The 22485-nt window shown below is 53.4% G+C and overlaps 1 protein-coding gene across 2 annotated transcripts in view; it reads left to right on the top strand.

Annotated features, from left to right (window-relative positions):
- PREX1 (phosphatidylinositol-3,4,5-trisphosphate dependent Rac exchange factor 1) overlaps positions 1 to 22485 on the top strand; it is a 181610-nt gene that overhangs the window by 144623 nt on the left and 14502 nt on the right. For both annotated transcript variants that reach the window (XM_061437890.1, XM_061437889.1), the window contains 16 exons: positions 863 to 935; positions 5377 to 5519; positions 7074 to 7166; positions 8138 to 8286; positions 10082 to 10167; positions 11221 to 11357; positions 12022 to 12133; positions 13850 to 14037; positions 14329 to 14490; positions 15176 to 15386; positions 15777 to 16053; positions 16636 to 16842; positions 18176 to 18264; positions 19699 to 19781; positions 19942 to 20032; positions 21940 to 22068. In XM_061437890.1, coding sequence (XP_061293874.1) covers positions 863 to 935; positions 5377 to 5519; positions 7074 to 7166; positions 8138 to 8286; positions 10082 to 10167; positions 11221 to 11357; positions 12022 to 12133; positions 13850 to 14037; positions 14329 to 14490; positions 15176 to 15386; positions 15777 to 16053; positions 16636 to 16842; positions 18176 to 18264; positions 19699 to 19781; positions 19942 to 20032; positions 21940 to 22068 — 2230 coding nt within the window. The remainder of the gene's footprint in view (positions 1 to 862; positions 936 to 5376; positions 5520 to 7073; positions 7167 to 8137; positions 8287 to 10081; positions 10168 to 11220; positions 11358 to 12021; positions 12134 to 13849; positions 14038 to 14328; positions 14491 to 15175; positions 15387 to 15776; positions 16054 to 16635; positions 16843 to 18175; positions 18265 to 19698; positions 19782 to 19941; positions 20033 to 21939; positions 22069 to 22485) is intronic.

Raw genomic sequence — 22485 nt, 5'->3', positions numbered from 1 at the left:
GGCAGGGAGGGGTGCTGTTGCTTTTCCCTTTTATTAGGGAGGAAGATATTTTCCAGGATTTCCTGGTAGGCCTCCCCAGATAGCTCATTGGCTACAGCCAGGTCAGTTAGGAGTTGAACTTGATTTCTTAATATCAGAGAGCCAACTACAGAGGCTGAAACCAATTAGGGGTTTGTTTTTCTTTAGTATGAGGGAAGGCTGGAGGTTGGTGAGACAGAGCTGCTGGGACAATCTCATGCTATCTTTGAGGACCACCCTATCCCTTTCTTTTTGCTCTGCTCTGCTTAGTATGTTTCTATTTTCCAGATCACATTGTGATATAAGATGGCTGCAGGAGCTCCAGCCATCACATCTGTGTTCCAGGCAGGCAGGAGGAAGAGATACAAAAGGCCAGGAATAAAGTGTGTTTCCAGAGTTCCCTATCAGTGATTTCTGCTTGTGTTTCATTGGTCACTGCTGGCTATAGTGGAGGCTGGGATCTGAGGTTATCTAGATAGATGCACTGTCATCTATAACAGTGAAGATTTTGGTACCAGGGCCGGATGGGGCGGGGGAGGGTTGTTGCTGGGCAGCCAACAGTGTCTGCCACATAAAATCTCAATTTCTCTTTTTGCAGTGTTTATCGCATGATACTCCATGCATTTGTCACATTTAAATAACATACAATTATATATTTTTCTGGTTTGGGAGTTGTAAATAACAATCACAGACATGGTTGGTGGTACCACAGTAAATAAGACAGAGGCACATCCCTGCCCTCGTGGAGTCTCCCTTCCCGGGGTGGCAGTGGGCTCTTTGTCCACCTGGCTCAGCGCCTTGGGCCAGGTCCACCTAACACCTTCCCCTTCTTGTTCTGTTCCAGGGTGATTGCCAGACACGTGAGGAGGCCGTGGCGCTTGGCGTGGGCCTGTGTAACAATGGTTTCATGCATCACGGTAATCCAGCCCTCCGCTCAGCCCAGCCTCCCCAGGGGGTGGGGTGGGGTGGGGTGGGGGTCTGTCCTGAGACAGAATTGCTGGCAGAGACCCTGGTCCCTGGTACATGTTTCAGCGAGGGGAAACAGGCCCAGAGACAGCAAGTGGCAGGCTGGCGGCTGCCCAGCAAGGCAGTGGGTGTGGGCCTATGGACTGCTGTGGCTTTGGGCCAGCTCATGCATTCCCCTCCTCCTCCACCCCCAGTTCTGCACCGATGGGGAGACCACTTCAGGTGTCCCGTGGGGACCGAGGTGGCTGATCAAATCCATGGGCTTCCCAAGACTTTACTCCTGGATGGGAGATGGCCTCCCAGGGTGGGCAGCGAGTCTGGGCAAGGTGGGCCTGGTCCGTGGGCCTCCTGGGAGTGGAGGAGAGGGGCTCGTGGGGACAGAGGATGGCCGGGCTGTGAGTGTGAGAGGGAGGAAGCCAGGTGAGGCCTCGCCCCTCAGACACGTCCCTCCTTCTCCCGCAGGGAGAAGCGTGTCGGAGGGGAGGCAGGTGGATGGTGTGAGATGGTTCTGGGGAGGGAGAAATGGTTCCACTGACACCGCTTTAAGATAACAGAGAGATTATACCCTGGGCCCGGCCTCCCCTAAGAACTCTGCATGTAGTGATTAGTTTAATCTTTGTGCTGGTCCTTTGATGTTGGTATGGAAAACATGCCCGTGTATAAACGAGGACCAGAAGCCCAGGCAGTTAGGACAGTTGCTCAAGGAGGGGCTGGGATTTGGACCCAGGCAGGTTGGCGTTACAGGCCACCAGTGAGCTCTGTGGCTGGGGGAGCCCCGAAGTTCCTTCTGGTCCCGGGGGAGCCCCCAAGTTCCCACTTTTTTAGGATGAGTGGATTTTAGCCTCTCCCCCTGCCCCGCCCCCCCCCCCCCCCGCCCCGCCAGCAAAGAGCCTTTCTCTGGTATCCAGAACAACCTCAGGGCCTTGTCACACGCAGTGTTTCCCTCATCCAGGGGCCCCTCCCTCCCTGCCTCGTCCCCTGACTTACCAGTGTTTCTGCTCAGCTCTGGCCTCTGCAGCGAGGCCCCCCGACCAGCTCGGAGAGGTCCTCTCCTGCCTCCCGCTCTGGACCAGCTCGATTCCCTTTCCTTCCCGGGACTGCCCTGTCCCCGTGAGGCTGAGTCCACACCTCCCCTCTGTCTTTGTTCATCTATAGCCTGTCTTTTGCCTGTGGGCACCATGCTAGGCTCTGGGGACCAGAGGTGAACAAGAAATACAAGTCCTGCCCTCGTGTGTGTGTGTCTGTGTGTGTGTGTGTGTGAGTGAGTCACACAACCGTGAAATAAGCTGAAGCCACGCTGGGGAGAGGAGCAACCAGAAATCCTCCCAGCGTCTGCTCTGTGCACCAGCTCAGAGGTTGGCAAACTCTGCCTGTAGAGGGCCAGAGAGTAAATGTCTTAGTTCTTGCAGGCCGCACGGTCTCTGCCACAGCCCGGCTCTGCCCCCATAGTCTGAGAGCAGCTACAGGGGATGCATAAACAAGTGGGTGTGACGTTTAGCCAATAAAACTTTATTTAGAAAAACAAACTGGGGGCCACAGCTTTCTACAGTTGGTCCAAGAGCTGGATTTGCTGTCCCTTTGCCCTGTGAGGTGAAAGGCCATCAGGTTTGGCCCCTGCCTTGAAGCCAGCAGGCCTGGTTCTGGGCCCGACTCAGCTTGCTGACAGCAAAGCCCTCTCCTCTCAGCCTCAGTTCTCCCATCTTTCCCTCCCCATCTGAGCTCAGCATTCTGACAGCTCTGGGGCGTTGGGGCTCACTCCACAGCTGAGGGGGGCAGGTCGGGCCCAGCCAGGGCAGCCCGGGTCATTCCTGAAACCCACTCTGTTCCCTGTAGGGATCTTTCCGAGCCCATCCCTCCCTCCCGTCAGCTGAACAGAACCTCTCATTTGTGGGTGAGAGTAATTAGGGGTCCACCCCAGGGCTATTTCAGGAAGGCAGCTGTCTGAGGACCTTCTGATGGGGGTGACCCCGGGCAGCACCGACACCCTGGGGGGTGCTCAGGGAGAGAAATTGCAGGGTGCCACCCTCGGTCCCCTCTGCCTGCCACGAACTCCAGACCAAGCTAAAAGAGGAAACGGCCAATCCTAGGGTGGCGGCCGCTACAAAATGCAGGTTAGGGTGCCGGGTGGAGGGCGTGGTGGGGCCTGCCTGGCGCCTCCCGGGGTGTCTGACCTGGGCTTGCGGGGCCCTGGGGTGTCCCTGGGGAGGGGCCCAGAGGCAGTGGTCCAGCCCCCTCGCTGTAGGTGCAGACAAGGAAACTGAGGCTTGTGATTTAATCTTTGCGGCCGCTCAGGGACGTTGGTTGTTACCCCTACAGATGAGGAAACTGAGGCTCAGAGAGGCTAGACGGCCTTGAGGTTGGGGGCGGTGGGAACTGACCAAGGCTTTCAGTGATGGTCTGTGCCCGTGTCTCACGAAGCCTGGCCAGTGGCTGTGACTGGAAGTTGGGAGTGGTCGGCCCTCACCTGGCCGAGCTCCTGGACTCTGGGGTTCCAGCTGTTTCCCCAGATATTTCAGCTCAGACACAAGACACAGCTCGGTGTCTCCTCCTCCCTCTCCCCGAGACTCATAGCCTCGTGTTTACAGTGGAGGGGAAGCCAGCTGGCCTCCTGGGGCCTGGCTCCCAGCTCTGGGGAAAGCAGCAATTTGAGCGTCTGTTCTCTCCAAGGAGGTAATAGAGGTGGTCTGAGAGCCATGCTCACAAACAGCTAGTGTCCCGGGCAGGGAAGGAGGCAGAAGGGAAGGCCTCTTGATGCTTTTCATGTCATCAGAGGCTTTCAGAGAGGCCTGAAGCTAAGGCAGCTGCTTGTCCTTCTTTCCCGGGCCCACTGACCTCAGATGACTGCCTCGACGTCTCCCCTTCTGGAATTTGTCCCTGTGCCCATCTGTCAGGCCAGGCCGGGCAGTATGATGAAGAGGAGGAGCCTGGGCTCTGTGGTCTTGGGCAGTTTATTTAGCTCTTCTGGGCCTTAGACTGCCTGTCTTTAAAAGGGGCACAGCAGGTCCTCCTTTGTCTGCAAAGTGATCTTAAGCCTGTATTCCTGGTGTGCTCTGGACTAGAAGGTATTTAGTTAAATTGTAATCCACAGGGCCCATATCACATGCTGATTGTTACCAGTTTTTTTTTCTGTTTTTGTTTTAATATTTTTCAGTCACACAGCATGTGGGATCTTAGTTCCCTGACCAGGGATCAGACTCACATCCCCTGCAGTGGAATCGCAGAGTCTTAACCACTGGACCACCAGGGAAGCCCCTGTTACTGGTTCTTTTTACTCACTTTCCTGCCTAGTCTTAGAGGTCTGAAGACTTTTTCTGTAAGGACCCGGATAGTACATGTCTCAGGTTTTGTGGAACGTAGTCTTTTGCAATTATTTAACTTTGTCATTGTGACCCCAGAGCAGCCCCAGACAATATATAAACAAATGGGTGTGACTGTGTTCCAATAAAACTTTATTCATAAAAAGCGGGAATGAGCCACATTTGGCCGACAGAGGCTGAGTGTACCATCCCCTGGTCTACAGGGTCTCACTGTGGTCTGTTTCTGATTATTAGTGAGGGTGAGTTCCTTTCCGTGTACTTGGCACTCACCACTCTCTTAGGTTTTCCCATTTGTTAATTACCTATTTATATCCTTTACCCATTTATCTTTGAGTTTCCCAGCTTTCTCTGGTTGGTTTGTTGGAGTTTCCTGTATAGTCTAGAGATTTCTCCTTTGTTGATTTTAGACCAGACGGTTAATTTTGAATCTGTGGCCTGCCTATGGCCTTGCTATTGAATGGAAGTCCTTAATTTTATCATACTGCTTTTTCGGGGTCGGGCGGGGGGTGGTCCTTGTATATGAACTCCTTTTCTGTTTTAAGACAAAGACACTTGCCTGCATTTTGTTTGGTGAGCTTTAGTTTTCCTATTCTTATTTAGGCCTTTGATTCAGCAGGATTTATTGTTATATATGGTGTGAGGTAGGGATCGGATTTTTTTTTTCCCCGTAAGTACATCAGTTTTCCCTGTACCATCTGTGGAATACTCCATGTGATTGTTTGTCATCCATCATATGCTAAGTTCCCATAAAACAGTGGCCTCTTATATGATAGCTGTTCTCTTCCACTAGTTCTTTACTTCGGCTGTGGTTCCACAGCTTTGTACCTTACATGGCTTTGTAACATGCCTTTATATAAGCAGGTGGGATGAGTTCAGAATTTTCATGAGTCAGAAAGTCAGGCTTTTATGTGAACTATCCTAATATGTTAGTTTTGGCACAGGACTTTACTTACTAGAACACCATGCTGGCCAACCCAAGCTTGTCCAGGGGCTGGTCCTGGCCTGTGGCTGCCAGTCGGCAGATACCACTGAAGGCTCCCCGTGTGAGCCTGACCCCGTGTCTGTGGGTTTGCAGTGCTGGAGAAGAGCGAGTTCAAGGATGAGTCCCAGTACTTCCGCTTCCACGCAGACGAGGAGATGGAGGGAACCAGCAGCAAGAACAAACAGCTTCGCAATGACTTCAAGCTGGTGGAGAACATCCTGGCCAAGCGCCTGCTGGTAGGAGCAGAGCTGAGCTCGCTGCATCTTCCTTCCCAGACCTGCCTGCAGGCCTGGGAACTGGGCAACCTTCAGGTTGTGGCTGGAGAAGTTGGGCTCACCTTGGGGTGCCCAGAAGTAAGGGGGTTTTTAGGCAGTGCCTGGCAACACCGCCCAGATGCCAGGCTACTTTCCTGGCCAGGCCACCCTCCTGACAGATGAGACTGGACTCGCTGGGCTCCCTTTCTTTTTCTTCCCCTCTCCTCTTGTCCACCCCACCCCTAGCCTAGCCTTTGCAGGGAGGATGGTCTCCTGAAATGACCCCTCTCATACCAAAGCCTTGGGTCTTCTGGGCCAGAGCCCTTGTTCAGTTGCTGCAATTAGCCTTGCAGTTAAGGTAGGACATTCACCAGCCTGGTCAGGTTTTTTACCAGCCTAGCCCATCCCGTTTCTGTGCTTCCTGGTTGAGCCTCAGCCTCCACCTTGAGGCCTGGCCCACAGCAGGCAACAGGGAGACGGGCTCGGAGAGGTTGGGTCTCTTGGCATAAGCCAGAGTTGGGGCTGAAGCCTGCCTGACATGCAGGCGGCTCTGTTCACATCTCTCCTATCGTACTTAAGGGGGCTGCTGTTTCAGTTCCCATTTCTCCCGCCACAGAGCCCTCAAGCGCTCCACACCACACTTGGGACAAAACCTCCCTGTCCCTTTTCCTTCCTCTCCTGTGTTCCCCCCTCCTCGGCCCACTTAGCGCAGCCACTCAGATCTTCCATCTTACCCTCCAGTACTCTGGGGCCTGACTCAGGGCCCTGGCACCTGCTGTGCCCTCTGCCGGGAGCACTTTTCTCCACTCTATAAACTTCTGTTCCTCATTTCATTCAGGTCTCAGCGCAGATGTCCCCTCCCCTGGCCCTGCTTCTGTGCTGCATTCTATCCCTTTAAGTGCTTTATTTTAATTCAAAGTACATACACCCCTGGGCACCACATTCTGTATTTCTTTGTTTGTAGTCTGTCTCTCCTACTAGACAGGCAGCTATACACGAGGGCAGGAACTGTTTGTCTTTTTTGGTGCTGTTTCCAAAACAGTGTAGTACCTGGCCCATATAATAGCAGCTCAGCAAAATATGTACTGAGGAAATAAATGCATTTCCCTATATCCCCACTACCACGGACCCCCCCCCAAACCTTCTTGTCATCCTGCGATGGGGAGGGACGGCTCCTCCCTAAACCCCCTTCCTGTCCCTAAGTTCTTGGTGGCAGGACAATTTGGGGTCTGATTTATTTCATTAAGGCAGTAGGCTGTTATTGAGCACCTGCAGTATGACAGCAGATGGGGAGACAGTGGGGCATAATAAATAAGGAGGCTCTGTCCTCAGGTTGGGAGGAGGAAAGGGGAGACAGGCCAAGAAAGCTAAATGAATACGTGGTCATCCCACTCCCAGCCCCACCCTAAGAAGATCTGGGACATGAGGAGCCAGCTGGGTCCCAGTCCCCTCCAACCCACGCCGGTGTGGGCCAAGCTGGGGCAGGCTCCAGGCCCCCCTCCCAGTCTCACTGCCTCTCCTGCCTCGAACCCCCAGATCCTGCCCCAGGAGGAAGACTACGGCTTCGACATCGAGGAGAAGAACAAGGCTGTGGTGGTGAAGTCGGTCCAGAGGGGCTCACTGGCGGAGGTGAGGCGGCTCAGAGGGGCCACCCCGGCCCCTGGGCTGCGTGCGGACAGGAGAGTGGGGCCCTCCTCCAGCTCAGAAATCCCTGGAATGGCAGTGGTTCCTCCTGGCTCCTTGTCCTCCTGGGGATACTGAGTCTGGGTCTCTGGGAACTAGTGATGGAGCCCCCGGGATCCAGGTTGCCCTCCCAGCGTGGACCACCAGCTCCCTCTGCTGGCCGTGCAGGGGCCAACCCCCCCCCCCAAAAAAATCCCCACTGGGGGCTCTAAATCAGCTGACTATAGAAAAACTGTCAGCCGCTTGAGTAAGGCAGGTTTGGTTTGCTGCTCCGATATGGATTTGAGGTCTAGAGGAGGGAGGCCAAGGCTTCAGCCCCAGGGCCTCTCAGCTGTTGTCAGGGGTGTGCAGATGGCTGGGAGAGAGGTGCTGGCCACTTTTTTCAGGGGGCTCTGCTTGCTTCCTCATAGCAATCAGGAAGGCGTTTGGCTGCGTATAGTAGCCGCAGGCTGGGCTTGACAGTGGCTGAAGCCCCAGGGCTTCTGTTTTCTTTGATGTAAGCAGCTCAGAAGGAGGTGGTTATAAGTCTTGGTTCAGGGTTGACATCGCTTCACTTTTGCTGGCCAAGGCCTCGTGGTCCCAAGGTGGCCACCCCAGGTCCATGCCTCGTGTCCTTGCAGAGCCGGGCAGGAAGGAGGGGCGGACTGGAAGCTTCTTCTCAGGGAAGATGTCTTTGCTGTTAGCGGCCCCCACAGGCCTCCCTTCACAGCTCCTTGGCCCACATGGGTCTCACCAGCCCACCTCACTGTTTACCACAGAGGGCAGCGGGGTTGTCCCAGGGGGAGTCTCACTCGGGTCCTACTTGGTCCCTGGGGCTGGTGACTCTGTGCCCCTGAATTGAGCGCCTCCTTAGTGAGGAGGAGAGGGGGTCAGTTAACCTGGTGTGCTCGTCTCCCTCACCACCCGCCCCCGCCCAGATGGCCGGCCTGCAGGTGGGGAGGAAGATCTTCTCCATCAACGAGGATCTGGTGTTCCTGCGGCCCTTGGCTGAGGTGGAGTCCATTCTCAACCAGTCTTTCTGCTCCCGCCGCCCGCTGCGCCTCCTGGTAGCCACCAAGGCCAAAGAGTGAGTGTCACCAGGGGCAGGGTGTCTGGTGGCCTTCCTCTCGGGATGAGGAGTTGCCCGGGTCCCAGGGGTGGTGGGGGGGGGGTGCCTGGCTAATCCAGGTCCCCGCGGCTGGCGGGTCCTCCTGCAGACACGTGACAAGGTGCTGCTGGCTCTGTTCAGTTGGCTCACTGTCAGATGGCTGTGACAGTGCTTACTGGGTGTCTGCTGTGTGCCTGCTGGCGTTTTAGGCTCAGGGGATGCAGCCCCGTCTGCACAGATCCATTTCTGCGCTCACAGATCTCAGTCTGTTTGGAGGCTAGAGCAGGAGACGGACAAAGTCAAAGCAGAAAAGGGAGAGACATACCAGGAGGTAGTGAGTGTGGACCAATATGTTGGGTTGGCCATAAATCATTTGGGTTTTTGCATCACATCTTATAGAAAAATCCAGACAAATATTTACCCAACCCATTATAAAGCTGGGACAGGAGATGTGCTGTGTGGAGGAGTGCTGGTCAGGGAGATGCCCCTGAGAACGGAGGTGAAGACCTGAAGGGGGGTAAGGGAGGGAGTCAGGCGGACATCTGGAGGAGGGGGGTTGCTGGCAGAGGAAACAGCGAGTGCAGAGGCCCCCAGGGTGGCACTGGGGCTGGTGTGTTTGAGCAACAGTGAGGAAGCTGATGGGGCTGGAACAGGGTGGGCACTGAGGTCGGTCAGACAGTAGAGGCCAGACCCTGTGGGACCTGTGTCCACAGTAAGGAGCATGGAGCTACCGGAAGGTTCTCAGCAGAGGGGCGGCGTGATCTGACATAGGGTAACACAGCATCTCTCTGGCTGCAGGTGGAGACTAGATTGTTGGGGGTTGGGGGGTGGGGAGGGTGGAAGCAGGAAGCCTGGAGAGGAGGCTGCTGGCTGGGCCAGCCCAGCCGCGGTGGGCATGGTGAGAAGTGGTCGCGTACCAGATAGAGGCACCGGGAGGAGCGTTTTCTATTTTAAATCCTGCACATTTGCTTTTCACTTCTCTCTTCTATTTAAGGCAGATGCTCCTGGTTTTCTGTTGATGGGAGTGATAGAAAGTTTTAAATAGCATTCTTTCAGTTCAAAGGCTTGTCAGTTTTGGGGACATGATTGATGGTTTGGTTAGTATGTAGAAGTGGGAGAAATCACCATGGTGGAACATGCCCGCTTCAAGTTCCAGAAATACCTGGGGTTTGAGAACAGGCTCCCAAGATGGCTTTTTATGGCAGGTAGGGACAATCCAAGGCCTAAGGTGGAGGACATGCCTTAGACAGGGAAGCCGATGGCTACATTGAAGCCCCTGGATTAATAATGACCTTGGGCAGGGGCTGGGCATTCTGCCCTGGTGATCCACCCACAGAGTGGCTGGGTCGTCTGGGCTTTCAAATCATGATCTCTGGGGGACACGTGGACATTTTTCTGGAGTCAGCACCCAGATGTGCTGGGGGTCACTTGTCACCCTCCAAGTAAGTGATTATTACATAAAATATGCACTCACCAAGGTGCTGGTCTGGTGGCCACAAGGCTTCTTCTCACCCAGAGAATGATAGTGCAGGGTTAGGAGGGTGCATGGACTGACTTGCCGAGGGTGGGCTGGCTGGTTCTGATGAATCAAAGGCCCCGCTCTGTGCAGTCTGATCGAGTGAGGTTTCTCCATGCATTTGGAAAGCCTGGTGCTGCTGCTGTCCGGGGCTGGATTTCCCAAAAGCCTGGGAGGCAGGGGCTCCCCTGGTGGCCCCCTGGGCTTTCTTTCCGGAGAGGCACTGCTGTACCTTATGGCAGCTTCTGTTCGGTGCAGGATTGTCAAAGTCCCCGACCGTCCAGAGGCGCTGTGCTTTCAGATCCGTGGAGCAGCCCCGCCGTACGTCTACGCAGTGGGCAGAGGTAAGTGGGAGCCCAAGGGACGTGGAGTGGGGCTTTGGGAGGCCAGTCTGTTGTGTGTGTGGAAGCAATTCAGAGGCGCCCGCCCAAACACTTACCTCCAGGCCTGTGCCTCTTAGCCCACAGTTAGCACTTCCTTTCTTTGCCGGAAGCCAAGGCTTGTAAATATGCGTGCCTGTGGGGGTTGGGCAGCTACACGTGGGGAGCTGAAAGGAAGCACTAGGGAGTGGGGAGGACTGTGGGAAAGTGAGAAAATGCACATTCACTCCAAACACAGCAGTGTTTCTTCGGCTCCAGCTCCTTATTGCCAGGCAGGAATGTGGCAGTTTGAGAATGACGGGACAGCTGAGAGAACATGCCCTTGGAGCCTGGTAGACCTGGGTTTGGAACCTGGCTTCTTCTAGACACGTGACTTGAGAGAGCCACTTCGCCTCTCTGAGCCTGTGTTTCTGTATCTGCAAAATGGGGCTGATCCTGGCTCCATAATCATGGGGTTGTTGTGGGACTTAAAGGAGAAGAGGGCTTCCCTGGTGGCTCAGTGGTAAAGAATCCACCTGCAGTGCAGGAGCTGCAGGAGCCGCAGGTTTGATCTCTGAGTCAGGAAGATCCCCTGGAGGAGGGCATGGCCACCCACTCCAGTATTCTTGCCTGGGGAATCCCATGGACAGAGGAGCCTGGCGGGCTATAGTCCATGGGGTCGCAAAGAGCTGGACACGACTGAAGTGAGTAGCAAGCACACATGCGAAGGAGACAAAGCTCTGGAGTGAAATGTGCGTGGGTTCAAGGCCAGCCTCCCTTGCCATGTGACCTTGGGCTTACTGCGACTTCTCTGAGCCTCAGTCTCTTCTTTTGCCAAATGGGAATGACAGTGCCTGTCCTGCCCACTGGCGTGGGGTGGAGAGTGGCTGTGCGGTGGGAGGATGGAGGTGGCATTTGGTGTGGGGTGAGGGACAGGTGCATCTGGTTACTCGCCCTTGCCTGATACCGCCCCAGCCTCCATCGCTGGGATCCAGCGATCGCCTGGCATCCAGCCTCAAGCACTCCTGTCCCCCTTAGGCTCCGAGGCTGCGGCTGCAGGGCTCTGTGCCGGCCAGTGCATCCTGAAGGTCAATGGCAACAACATGACGAATGACGGAGCCTCAGAGGTCCTGGAGCACTTCCAGGCATTCCGGAGCCGCCAAGAAGAGGCCCTGGTGAGCCGCCTGGCAGCCGAGGGGATCAGAGAAGCCCTGCTCACTGGGGTGGAGGCTGAGGGCACCCTCCCTTCTCTGGGGAAAAGCCTGCAGGCACCACAGGGTTTTGGGTGGGGTGGGGCTGCAGACCTGAGGGCTGAGCTGGGCCTGAGCTCCGGGACCCTTCTGCTTCCCTGAACCTCACGGCCTCAGTTTCTACAGTTGTGAAATGGGTGTGATAAGACCCTCTTTTCTTACCACGTAGGCACGTTGGACAACTAGTCACATTGATGATAAGAAATTGATGTTATGTTTGGGTTGGGGACCCAGGGTTCTGTGGACAGTGATTCACTGGTTTATTTAATAAGCATTTCCTGCACACCTGCTGTCTGCCTGGCATGTTTCTAGACCCTGGGGCCACAGGAGAGACAAGCTTCCTGCTCCCATGAAGCTGACTTACGTTTTCAGTGCTCCCCCTTCCCTGGCTTCTGTGAGGAGCATACACTGTGGACACTGAGGGCTGAGTATGGCTGGAGATCCCTCAGAAGTTTCCAGAGTGAAGTCTGGGAGGGCTCTCTGAAGGTGGTGTCGCCGACAGGCTGAAGCCCTGAGCTTTGGAGTTGGGACAGCGTGCACCTGGGCTCCGGGAGTCGCGGCCGCCCCTCTTACTCTGCTCCCCACACAGGGCCTGTACCAGTGGATCTACCGCACCCACGAGGATGCGCAGGAGGCCCGGGAGGCCGCCGGCGAGGACCCCAGTGGTGAAGGGGCCGGAGAGGAAGACCAGCTCAACTCGGGTAATGGGACAGGCAGGCCGTGAGACAGACGCCCTTGGGTCTGGGCCCTCTGTGTCCACACTCCTCCCAGTCGCATCCAGTCCTTCTTGATGCTGTAATTTCTGTATGAGTCTCTGATCGCTGCCGTAACAAAGTACGAGGAACCTGGTGGTTTAAAACCACATGCGTTTACTGCGTTACTGTTCTGGAGGTCACAAGTCTGAAAGGCGTCTCCCTGGGCTCTCATCAAGGTGCCAGCAGGCCGGCATCCCTTCTGTGGCCCTTCACTTGCTTGTTTCAGGGAGACAGCTCCCCGGCCAGCCCTGTAAACCCTGCTTCTTTGTTGACCCCAAAGTCCCCAGCAAGGAGCCCAGAGCTGTCAGACACCAAGGCATCGAAAGCCCCTGATCTTCCCCCGTCTCCTCCTGCCCCCAGCCCAGCAGAGCACAGAAGCGACCGGAGAGGAGGAGCTATTAGTCAAACTCCAAGCATTTAGTCCGCACCTACTATGTGCCAGCCTCAGTTCTAGATTCAGAGGATACAGTATGGATTAAAACAAAATAATCCCTGCCCTCGGGGAGCTGTTCCCCTGCTGCTGAAACACCCACAGCCTGAAAGAGGGGTCCTAAAGGAGACAGGCCGATGGGAAGAGGGAGAGACCGGAGGCCAGCTCTGAGCTCAGTTTTTGCTCCTCTGAGAGCAAAGGGCTGTGGGCCTCCTTCCCCAGCACATGGGTGACCCCAGTGATGACGATGGTAAACCACACTGGGAAGAGCTGGTGGTTTCAAAACTTCCATTCAATAAGTAGAAGCACCTACTATGTGCCAGGTCATGTTCAAGGAGCTGGGGAAACAGGAGTGAACAAGGCAGACGGGGTCTCTACCCTTAGGGCACTGACATGAGGGGAACAAGACAATGATAAAAAGAACAAAAAAATTGATAATTGGTGGCATAGCATGGAGAGTGAGGGGGAAAGGGTGACTGTGTGTGCTGAGAGTACTCTTTGGAGCAGGTGGGAAGGAAACTGCTTCACGCCATAAAGTGCCTCCTTTCTTCCTAGATATATTGCTACCTAGCTGTGTGACTTCTAAGGAGTCACAGTCTCTCTGGGACCCTGTTAATCTGGACTGAAACTGGGCTCCATAAAAACACTGGCTCAGCAAACTAAAAAGGCTGAATAGGGTTAATGAGCTTCAGGTCTGGCTCGATCCAGCATTTCGTATACTGAGGAGGCCTTCATTTTCTCCAGGTCTCAGCTCTGCACCTTCTGTGTTGATTTCCCTCTCACATGCTCTTTTCTCTGCCTAGCGGCTCTGGTAACTTGAAATCCAGTTGAAAAAGAGGATGTCTCCTTCCCTTTGTAGATCCAAGCAGATCTCCCTGTCATGGGCTCAGCTTGGGTCACATGCTTGCCTCTGAACCGGTCACTGTGAATAGAGGAAATCACACATGCTGAATGGCCAGGCTTTGCCTCTGGGGGAGGGTATGGATGGCAAATGAGTCTCCTTTTCGGAGCCCCAGAGACTGTGAATGAGACTCAAGGCTTGATTCCTAAAAGGAAAGTCTTTTAGAATAAGGAGTGAGCGACAGTGGGCTGGCAAAAGTGAAGAGAGCTGCAGCACAGATTTCAGTGTCCCCGTCTGTCTAATGTCAGCTGTCCGTGGTACTGGGTCCGGGGGCTGGCTTGGTGTGGGGTGGTGCCCCTTCCGCGGGGTCACCTGTCCCTCTGGCTTCCAGCCTTCCCCCTGATGTCCCTGGGCGCCCAGCCGAGCCAGCACGAGGACAGCCCTCTGGTCAGCCTGACAGTGGACAACGTGCATCTGGAGCACGGCGTTGTGTACGAGTACGTGAGCACGGCGGGCGTCAAGTGCCACGTGCTGGAGAAGATCGTGGAGCCCCGCGGCTGTTTCAGCCTCACTGCCAAGGTCTTGCTGGCTGTGGCCCTGCCCTGGGGGGGTGGCGCAGCCTGACTCCCATGTCCTCCGAGTTAGCCTGGGGAACCTCGGTCCTAATCCCTGCCCCTCCACTTGGTAGCTGTGGGGCTTAGGAGACTGACTTCTTATCTCCTAGCCTCAGTTTACTCATCTGTTAAATGGGCCAATAATAGACCTGACCCACACGTGTATTACAAGGTGTATAATAGTCACCCAAGATAAACCCCTTAAGACTCTCCCAGGTGCCCAGTGAGTACTCAGTAGCTGTTGATATTTCTGCAGATCCTTGAGGCCTTTGCTGCCGATGACAGTGTCTTCGTGCAGAACTGTGGGCGGCTCATGGCCCTAAGCAGCAACATGAGGACCATGTCCCACTTTGAGTTCCGCAGCATCTGTGACACCAAGCTGGAGAGCATCGGCCAGAGGATCGCCTGCTACCAGGAGGTGCCTGCACCCTACAGGGTCTCAACTCGGGGTGTTTCAGTTGTAAATGTCAAATCCCAACCCAACTTAGCTTAAACAAACAGGATAATTAACTGGTTTATATTACTGAAATGTCCATAGGTAAGCTTCAGGCATGGTTGTATCCAGCACTCAAACAGATATCACACTGTTACAAGAACAGGACCTCTCTCCTTCTCTTGACTTTGTTTTCCTTATTGGTTTTGCTCTCAGGCAGGTCCTTTTCATGTGGTGATAAAATGGTCCTCAGTAGCTTTAGCCTTAGCAACCCCAGTAGAAATAGAACACGATGAGAGCTCTCGTTGGCTTGGCCTGGGTCCCCTGCCTAGGCCTGTGCAAGTTCTGCAGGAATGGGGAGGCAGCCTTACTTGAACCTCACAGATGCTGGGTCAGGGAGAGATGTTCCCCCAGGACACCTCAGGTGCAGCTGAAATGGAGACCTCTAGGTGGGTAGGTACTTGGAGGCCTCACATTCCTCCAGGACATCCTTGAAATCTGGGTCCAGTGAAAGGCAGTGCAGGGGAATTTACTTTTCCATTTGGACTTATTGGCATTTTTTTCAATTTTGGAATGTCTGGCCTAGGTTAGGATAAAGTGGGTACAGGAGATGTGCCAGAATTCCCAGACCCCTAAGTAACAACCCCATGCCTCCCTCCACCTTTCTCAGTTTGCAGCTCAGCTAAAGAGCAGGATCAGCCCACCCTTCAAACAAGCACCCCTGGAACCCCATCCACTATGTGGCCTGGACTTTTGCCCCACCAACTGCCACGTCAACCTCATGGAAGTATCCTACCCCAAGACCACTCCCTCAGTTGGGAGGTCCTTCAGCATCCGCTTTGGTCGCAAACCCTCCCTCATCGGCCTTGACCCAGAGCAAGGTAACTGCATGTGTCCATCAAAAATGTGTTCAGGTCTCACAGTACAATACTTAAACAGAAGCACTCCTGAAGGCCAACAGGCTAGAGCTGGAATGGTGGCTCTGTGGTCATCATGGTTCCAGATTCCTCCTATCTTTCTATGCCACCATCTCTAAATGTTGCTTTTATCCTGAAAGATGCCTCATGGTATATAATGACTGCTGGAGTACCAGCCATCATGTCTACATTCCAGGCAGGAAAATGATCATAGTAGTTAAGAGCGCATTGGCACCAAATTGAAACTTGCTTATTAAAGCAGTTTAATGTATTAAAAGAATATTTTAAAGGGAAACTTTTTTCATTTACTGGGATCCTTAAAATGGGTTTGTGAACTTTTCCTCCCTACCGTAGGTCACCTGAACCCCATGTCCTATACCCAACACTGCATCACCACCATGGCTGCCCCATCCTGGAAGTGCCTGCCTGCTGCGGATGGGGACCCACAACGTCAGGGTCCCAACGACAGCAGCTTTGGGCCAGCCAATGGAGCCCTTGGCCAGGAGGACCGAGGCCTGAGTTTCCTGCTGAAGCAGGAGGACCGTGAGATCCAGGATGCCTACCTGCAGCTCTTTACCAAACTGGATGTGGCCCTGAAGGAGATGAAGCAATATGTCACTCAGATCAACAGGTGAGCCCTGTGTCAGGGTCAGGATTTCTCAACATCCATGGCATCAACATTTTGAGTAGGATTGTCCTTTGGTGTGGGGGGGTGTCCTGTCCATTAGTGGTTATTAGCGGTATCCCTGGCCTCTACCCACCAGATGCCAGTAGCACTCCCTTCCCTAGCTGTGACACCTAAGATGTCTTCAGATGTTGTCAGATGCCTTCTAGGGGCAGAATCATCCTGATTGAGAACCGCTGCTCTAATGAAAGGATGGATGTAGGCAGCATTGTCAGTAGAGGCTGAAACTTGGTGAAAGGTTTGGGGGGGGAACTTTATTATTTCAACACTGCAGAGAGAGACGACTGGACATGATGGCCCTTTTGGTGCCATACAGCAGGACATAGCACCACCTACAAAGTGTTCTCACCAACACAAGTCGCACAGTTCTCTGATCACAGTTCTAGGCTGGCTAGATGATGCGGGGCATAAGGGAGGCTGAAATGGTACGTCAGGGATGAAGTTGGCTAAATCCAGAAGGTGGGTGGTTCTAGGTGACAAATGACCTGGGGGCCTGTGTCTTGAAGTTCAAAGTCTTTGCTCCCACAGGCTGCTGTCCACCATCACAGAGCCCAGCTCCAGTGGGTCCTGCGACCCCGCCGTGGCCGAGGAGGCCTCCTCCCCACCGCTGGTCAGCGAAGAGAACGAGATGGACAGGACCGACCACGGGGCCAGCAAGAAGGTGTGCTTCAAGGTGTGCGAGGAGGATCAGGAGGACTCGGGTCACGACACCATGAGCTACCGGGACTCCTACAGGTGGGGGCAGGCCTGGCTTGGGAGGGTGTCGAGGGGTTTGGTGTGGAGGCATAGCTGAGGCCCCGGCCGTGGAAAGGTCAATCAGAGGACGTTTCTCAGGAAGCTGTGGGGCAGGGTGCTATCGCCTACCCGTGTGGTTTGTGGTTCTGGGGAGTTATCTAAGTCCCACAGCACACCCTGGACACACTCTTCAGCCTCCCTCCCCCCAGACCAACGTTTCAGGGCCTGCCCCCTTGGGGACACCACTGATCCTTTCCACCTCGATTCCTGTCCCCATACGTTGATGGAATGTAGTCCAGGAAAAAGTCAAGATCTGTGCGTTTTAAAACCAACGTCAGGCCTCAGGTTTTTGCAACAAACATTGTTTTTCCTTGATCCAGGGAGTAAGACTATTTTTTTCCCCTGGTAACTCTCGAGGATCTGAATTGTTTTCTCCTGGTTAATTATTAACAAGATTGGTGAAGTCTTAATTAGTGTGTTGAACAGACCGAAAACTCAAAACTCAATTTCCTGTAATAAACCGTGGAGTGCATGGAATTCCGTACCACAACGCAGCGCTGTGGCCCCCCAGTGAAAAGGCTCTCGAACATCTGATGGTTGTGGTTAAACTAGAACCTTGGAGGGACACTTCATATGGTTTGGGGCAAAGAGAGAACTGATAGAATTTGGCGAGGCCGTGGGCCCCGTCCTCCCGGCATTTATAGCCTTTCAGTCTTCAAGGGGCCTGGTGTTTCTTGGTGTCTGTGTAATGAGACGGCCTGGCTGACTGGGTCCCATGTTCTTGGAACCTTGTCCACAGACCAAGATCTTATCTGTCTGTGTTTGCATTCTGACATTTTTGGATCCTCCAATTTTTCCTTTCAATTGTCAGAAAAGTGAAGGGAAGAATTTCAGCGTTGTGGTTTTTGATTCCCCATACCTTCTGAGTTCCTGGGACATAAGCTAAGCACACACAGCCCTTGTTCTTAGGAGGCTTCCGGCCAGGCCGTGTGTTCGAGTGTGGGGGTGCAGATGTATCTAAGGGCAAGACTGTCCCACGAGGGCAGTGACGGTAATTACACCCGAATGAAGATGAGTCACTGTCCACCTACCATTTCTGTGTTTTTATACCGAGGCCTAGAGAGGTTTCTCCAGGGTGGGACCTAGGAAACTCACCGGGACAACCTTCCCCATCTCTGGCACTGCTGGCTGGCCAACAGTGCTCTCTCCGGGCCAGTCATCTACCCAAGGGTTTTGTCTACACTCCAGAAAGTGGGTTCCGGATGCTGGGACTAGAGGCTGTGAGCGGGGAGGCAGAGGGTTGACTCACACCTTCCTCTCTGCCACTCTGCAGCGAGTGTAACAGCAATCGGGACTCTGTTCTGTCCTACACCAGCGTGAGAAGTAACAGCTCTTACCTGGGCAGCGACGAGATGGGCTCCGGTGAGTGCCAGGGCTGGGGGCCCCCTGGCGAGATGGTGCTTTGTTTGTTTTTATTTTGTTACACTTTCCTACACATCCTCTGGTTTTCTCTTACGTTGCATGGCTTGGTAATGGTTTTCCTTCCCTCATTTTGCGTGTGTTTCTTGCACACCTGTTATATGCTGGGACCACTGCCGTGGATTTTGAAAAGACAGGCCCTTGTAGAGCTCACGTTCTTTGTGAGTGTCGTGGACACAGAACAGATAAAAACACTCCAGTTACCGGATGGGACGAGGGCTCCCGCATTGCTAAAACAGGGCGACCTGATGGTTTCCAGGAATGACATGTGCTCAAACCCCAAATTCACACAACACAAAAGAAGTACATGAAAATCAGTCAGAATCTCAGCCTCTCCCACAGAAATGACCATTGAGGATATTTGGGGGTCACTGGTGAACATGTATTTCTGCACAGAGGTGGAGAAATGTGAGTGGATGGCTGGAGGGACAGACAGACATAAATAAGAATTTATAAGTTAGGATGGCTCATTGGGGAAGAATCTGCCTGCCAATGCAGGAGACACAGGTTCAATCCCTGGGTCGGGAAGATCCCCTGGAGGAGGAATTGGCAAACCCACTCTGGTATTCTTGCCTGAAAAATCCCATGGACAGAGGAGCCTGGTGGGCTGCAGTCCATGGGGTTGCAAAAGAGCTGGACACGACCAAGCAACTGAGCATATACATTCGATTGTATGTTACTTGCAACTTTCACCGAAAGACTGAAATTTGTTTTAATTTTCATGGATTTCAGCCTTTAACATTTTTATTTTGTGAATGGGATAGACACTCACATGGTTCATAATTCAAAAGGCATGAGTGGGAGAGGGTGGGTGGTGACAAACGTCCCTCCCATCCTTGCTCCCCGGCCTCCTGGTTCCCAAGCTCCCGCTGCCACTGCGGTTGTGTGTGTCCTTCTGGAGGTAGTCTGTGCATAAAAATTTAATTTTAATTATACTTCAGTTTGGCAGAAGAAAAGGAAGCTCAGGAAATATCAGAGCTATTTCTGAACTTTGGATAAATGTTTCATCACAGAAGCTATTCAGCTGCAAAAACTACCCCTGGGGAGGTTTTAGGAAGGCGATTTAAATGAAACGGGGATGAATGAGAGATGTGGGATCTGGTTCCTTCACTCGTTTTCAGAGTGAAAATAGTAACAGTGACTTACAGTTGTGTAATGTTTTAGTTCCTGTTGCCCATTTTGCAGATAAACAAACTGAGGCTCAAAGAGGCCAAGTGATGTGTGCAGCGTCGCACAGCTGGGACCTGGATCTGTCAGGCTCCAAGTCCGCTGTGGGTTTCGGAGCTCTGTAGCTACATTGCCTTCTTGTGAGAGAGCCTGGGAAGGTGTGTGATGGGGCAGGAATAGTTGATGGCTGTGGTTTCTTCCTTCTGCCAGGGGATGAGTTGCCCTGTGACATGAGGATCCCATCAGACAAGCAGGACAAGCTTCATGGCTGCCTAGAGCATCTCTTTAACCAGGTAGGATCTTTGTCCCAACCCTGGCCTGACCTTGAGCTCTTCCCATCACCCCAGGTAAGAACCTGTAAGCCAGGAGCCAGGGCAGGGGCCAGAGGTCACAGGTTCTAGCCACTTGGAGGGCCCCTAGGGCCAAACTAACCCGGGGCTTCCTTTCGCCCAGGTGGACTCCATTCACACACTCCTCAAGGGGCCAGTCATGAGCAGAGCTTTTGAAGAGACCAAGCATTTCCCCATGGACCACAGCTTACAAGGTGAGCAGAGAAGAGTCCTCAGGCAGGGTGAGGGGGTGGCAGCCCGCATCCATCAGGGTCACAGCCTGTGATGTGGCGCATGTGCTGGACGGCGGGCAGGCTGCCTGGGCCACACACTGCCTGCTGTGCCCCTCACCTGCCGAATGGTGTGGGCCAGCCCAGGGGCGGTCAGCAAGCTCAGCCCATGGGCCGAATTTGGCCCACAGCCTGTTTTTGTACAGACTATGAGCTGAGAATGATTTTTCATTTATCGTGAGTCATCAAAACAAAACAAAAGAAAACGTGTGACAGGAGCTGAGTGCCCTGCAAAGCTTAAATCAGTTCCTATCTGACTCTTTACAGAAAACGTGTGTGGACCCCTGGGCTGGTCCCTGAGCCCTTCCGGGCCTCCGTCTGCCCATATATAACACAAGGGGAAGGGCTGGAGCATAGTTTGCCAGACCTCAAAAACCCTTGACCCTCTTCATCGTTTTAGAGACAGTCATAGACTCTGCCAACATCTTTACAGTTTTAAACTATATTCATTTGCTGCCTGTATTGTTATTGATAGATCTTGTCTGAAAAAGTGTTTCCCTTTAAAAAGTTTAATTTTGAAAAGAACTTATTAAACTTCCAGTAAGTGGAAAATCATCATAACATGCCATAAAATAACAAGTCCAGTGGAACCAACAATGAAAAATGCCCTTGCGCTGTAGTTAGGCACTGTCGTCTGTCCAGAGCGCTTTGTTGTTTATTCACGAGAGGGGTTAACAGGTTAAAGAAGTGTTAAGGACTTGACAGCACCAAATTGAGACTTTCTTCTTGAAATGATGGAGAGAAAAATAATCAACATTTATGTCTTTCTACCTGCCTTTCCTCTTGTTTACCATCGACCCATTTATGCATCCCCCCACCCATTTATCTACCCATCCATCCATCCATCCACCCACTCCACCCACCCACTGACCCACTACCATCCACTTATCCATTCACCCACCCATCCATTCATCCACCATCTGCCCACCTACCCGCCCATCCATCCACCCACCCACCCACCCACCAGCATCCATGCATCCATATATTCAGTAAGTAATTTCCAAGAACCAACTTGTGCTCAGCCTTGTGGTGGGCTCTGGGGCTTGTGAGATGAATGAGACACTGCCTCTGACCTCCAGGAATTTCCAGTAGGGTGCCGGAGGAGAACCAGTTGCTTTTAAGTGAGGGTTGGAAGTGGTGAGGGGTTGGGGTGCCCTAGCAGAGCCCCTCCGACTATTTCAGGGTCATCTCTGCCTGGGATGGACCTCTGAAAGAAGAAATGTCAAACTCAGAGGAGCCAAAACCATAAAATATCTCAGAAACTTGAGACTGTGTAGCAGACACGAGGCCGAAGGAGCAGAGGCCTCTGTCAGCCTGTCTGGGGTCAGATTCAAGTCCCATCTTGGTCACTGCCTTGATGAGTCACTTTAGGCAAGCCACTTTCCCCCCTCTGTGCCTTGACTTCCTCCTCTGTGTAGGGAAAAGGTTACGCTAGCTTATAGCTCATGTGCCAGCTTGGTTGTGGCTGTGAGGGGGCAGGACCTGAGGATGCTTCTGTGACTACATTCAGGCTCAGGAGAAGAAAATGCCGAGATTCATTTGTGATTCTGCATTGGATTGGTTGCGCCTGCAAGCAGTCCCATCCTCAGACTAGTAGAAAGGAGTGCTGAGATTGAGTGGTGATGTCTGCCATGGGTATGGTACTATCCATTAGCAGCACACTTACCATCTATTTGTCTTCCCATGGACCAGATGATACCCAAGGCTCCCACCAGCATCCTTGACCTAAGATTCTGAGCTTTGGAATCTAGTGATGGGACAGAGGCCTCGGTGGCACCATTTCTCAAAGCTCCCTGTCTCTTTCCTGCCCCCCTGTCACTTTCCTGCTCCAGAGTTCAAACAGAAAGAGGAATGTACAATCCGTGGCCGGAACCTGATCCAGATCAGCATTCAGGAGGACCCCTGGAACCTCCCCAATTCCATCAAGACCCTGGTGGACAACATTCAGAGATACGTGGAAGGTCAGTCGGGCAGGGAAGGCTGTCACGTGGCGGTCTTGTGGCCTCCGGTTCTCAATGTGGAACATGGGAGGGTCCACCTCTGTGCCCACGTCTCTCTAGGCCCAGGGAGAGGACAGGAAAAGCCAGTGCCGCTTCTCAGGGCCTGGGACAGTACACACGTGGTCAGGGAACTGCTCATCTGGGGTGCCCGGGGCCTTCCTCGCAGAATCAGGAGGCTGAGAAGGCCGAGCTTGTTCCTTCCCAGCTTCCAAAGCTGTGGATTCAGTTAGGTTTCTTTTGTTTATGACCAAGGTTACAGGTGTGTGTTGAGGGGAGAGAGGGTCCTTATCAGACTTGGGCCTCCAGGTAGGTGTGGATGCTCTAGCGTTAAAAACTGTGAATCTGCTTCCAATACTTGTCATCTGAAAGCCCACATGC

Source organism: Bos javanicus, chromosome 13 (genome assembly GCF_032452875.1).
Source record: "Bos javanicus breed banteng chromosome 13, ARS-OSU_banteng_1.0, whole genome shotgun sequence".
Lineage (NCBI taxonomy): Eukaryota > Metazoa > Chordata > Mammalia > Artiodactyla > Bovidae > Bos > Bos javanicus.
Note: the sequence above shows the minus strand (reverse complement) of the source record. Positions and strands in the feature narration are given on the sequence as shown.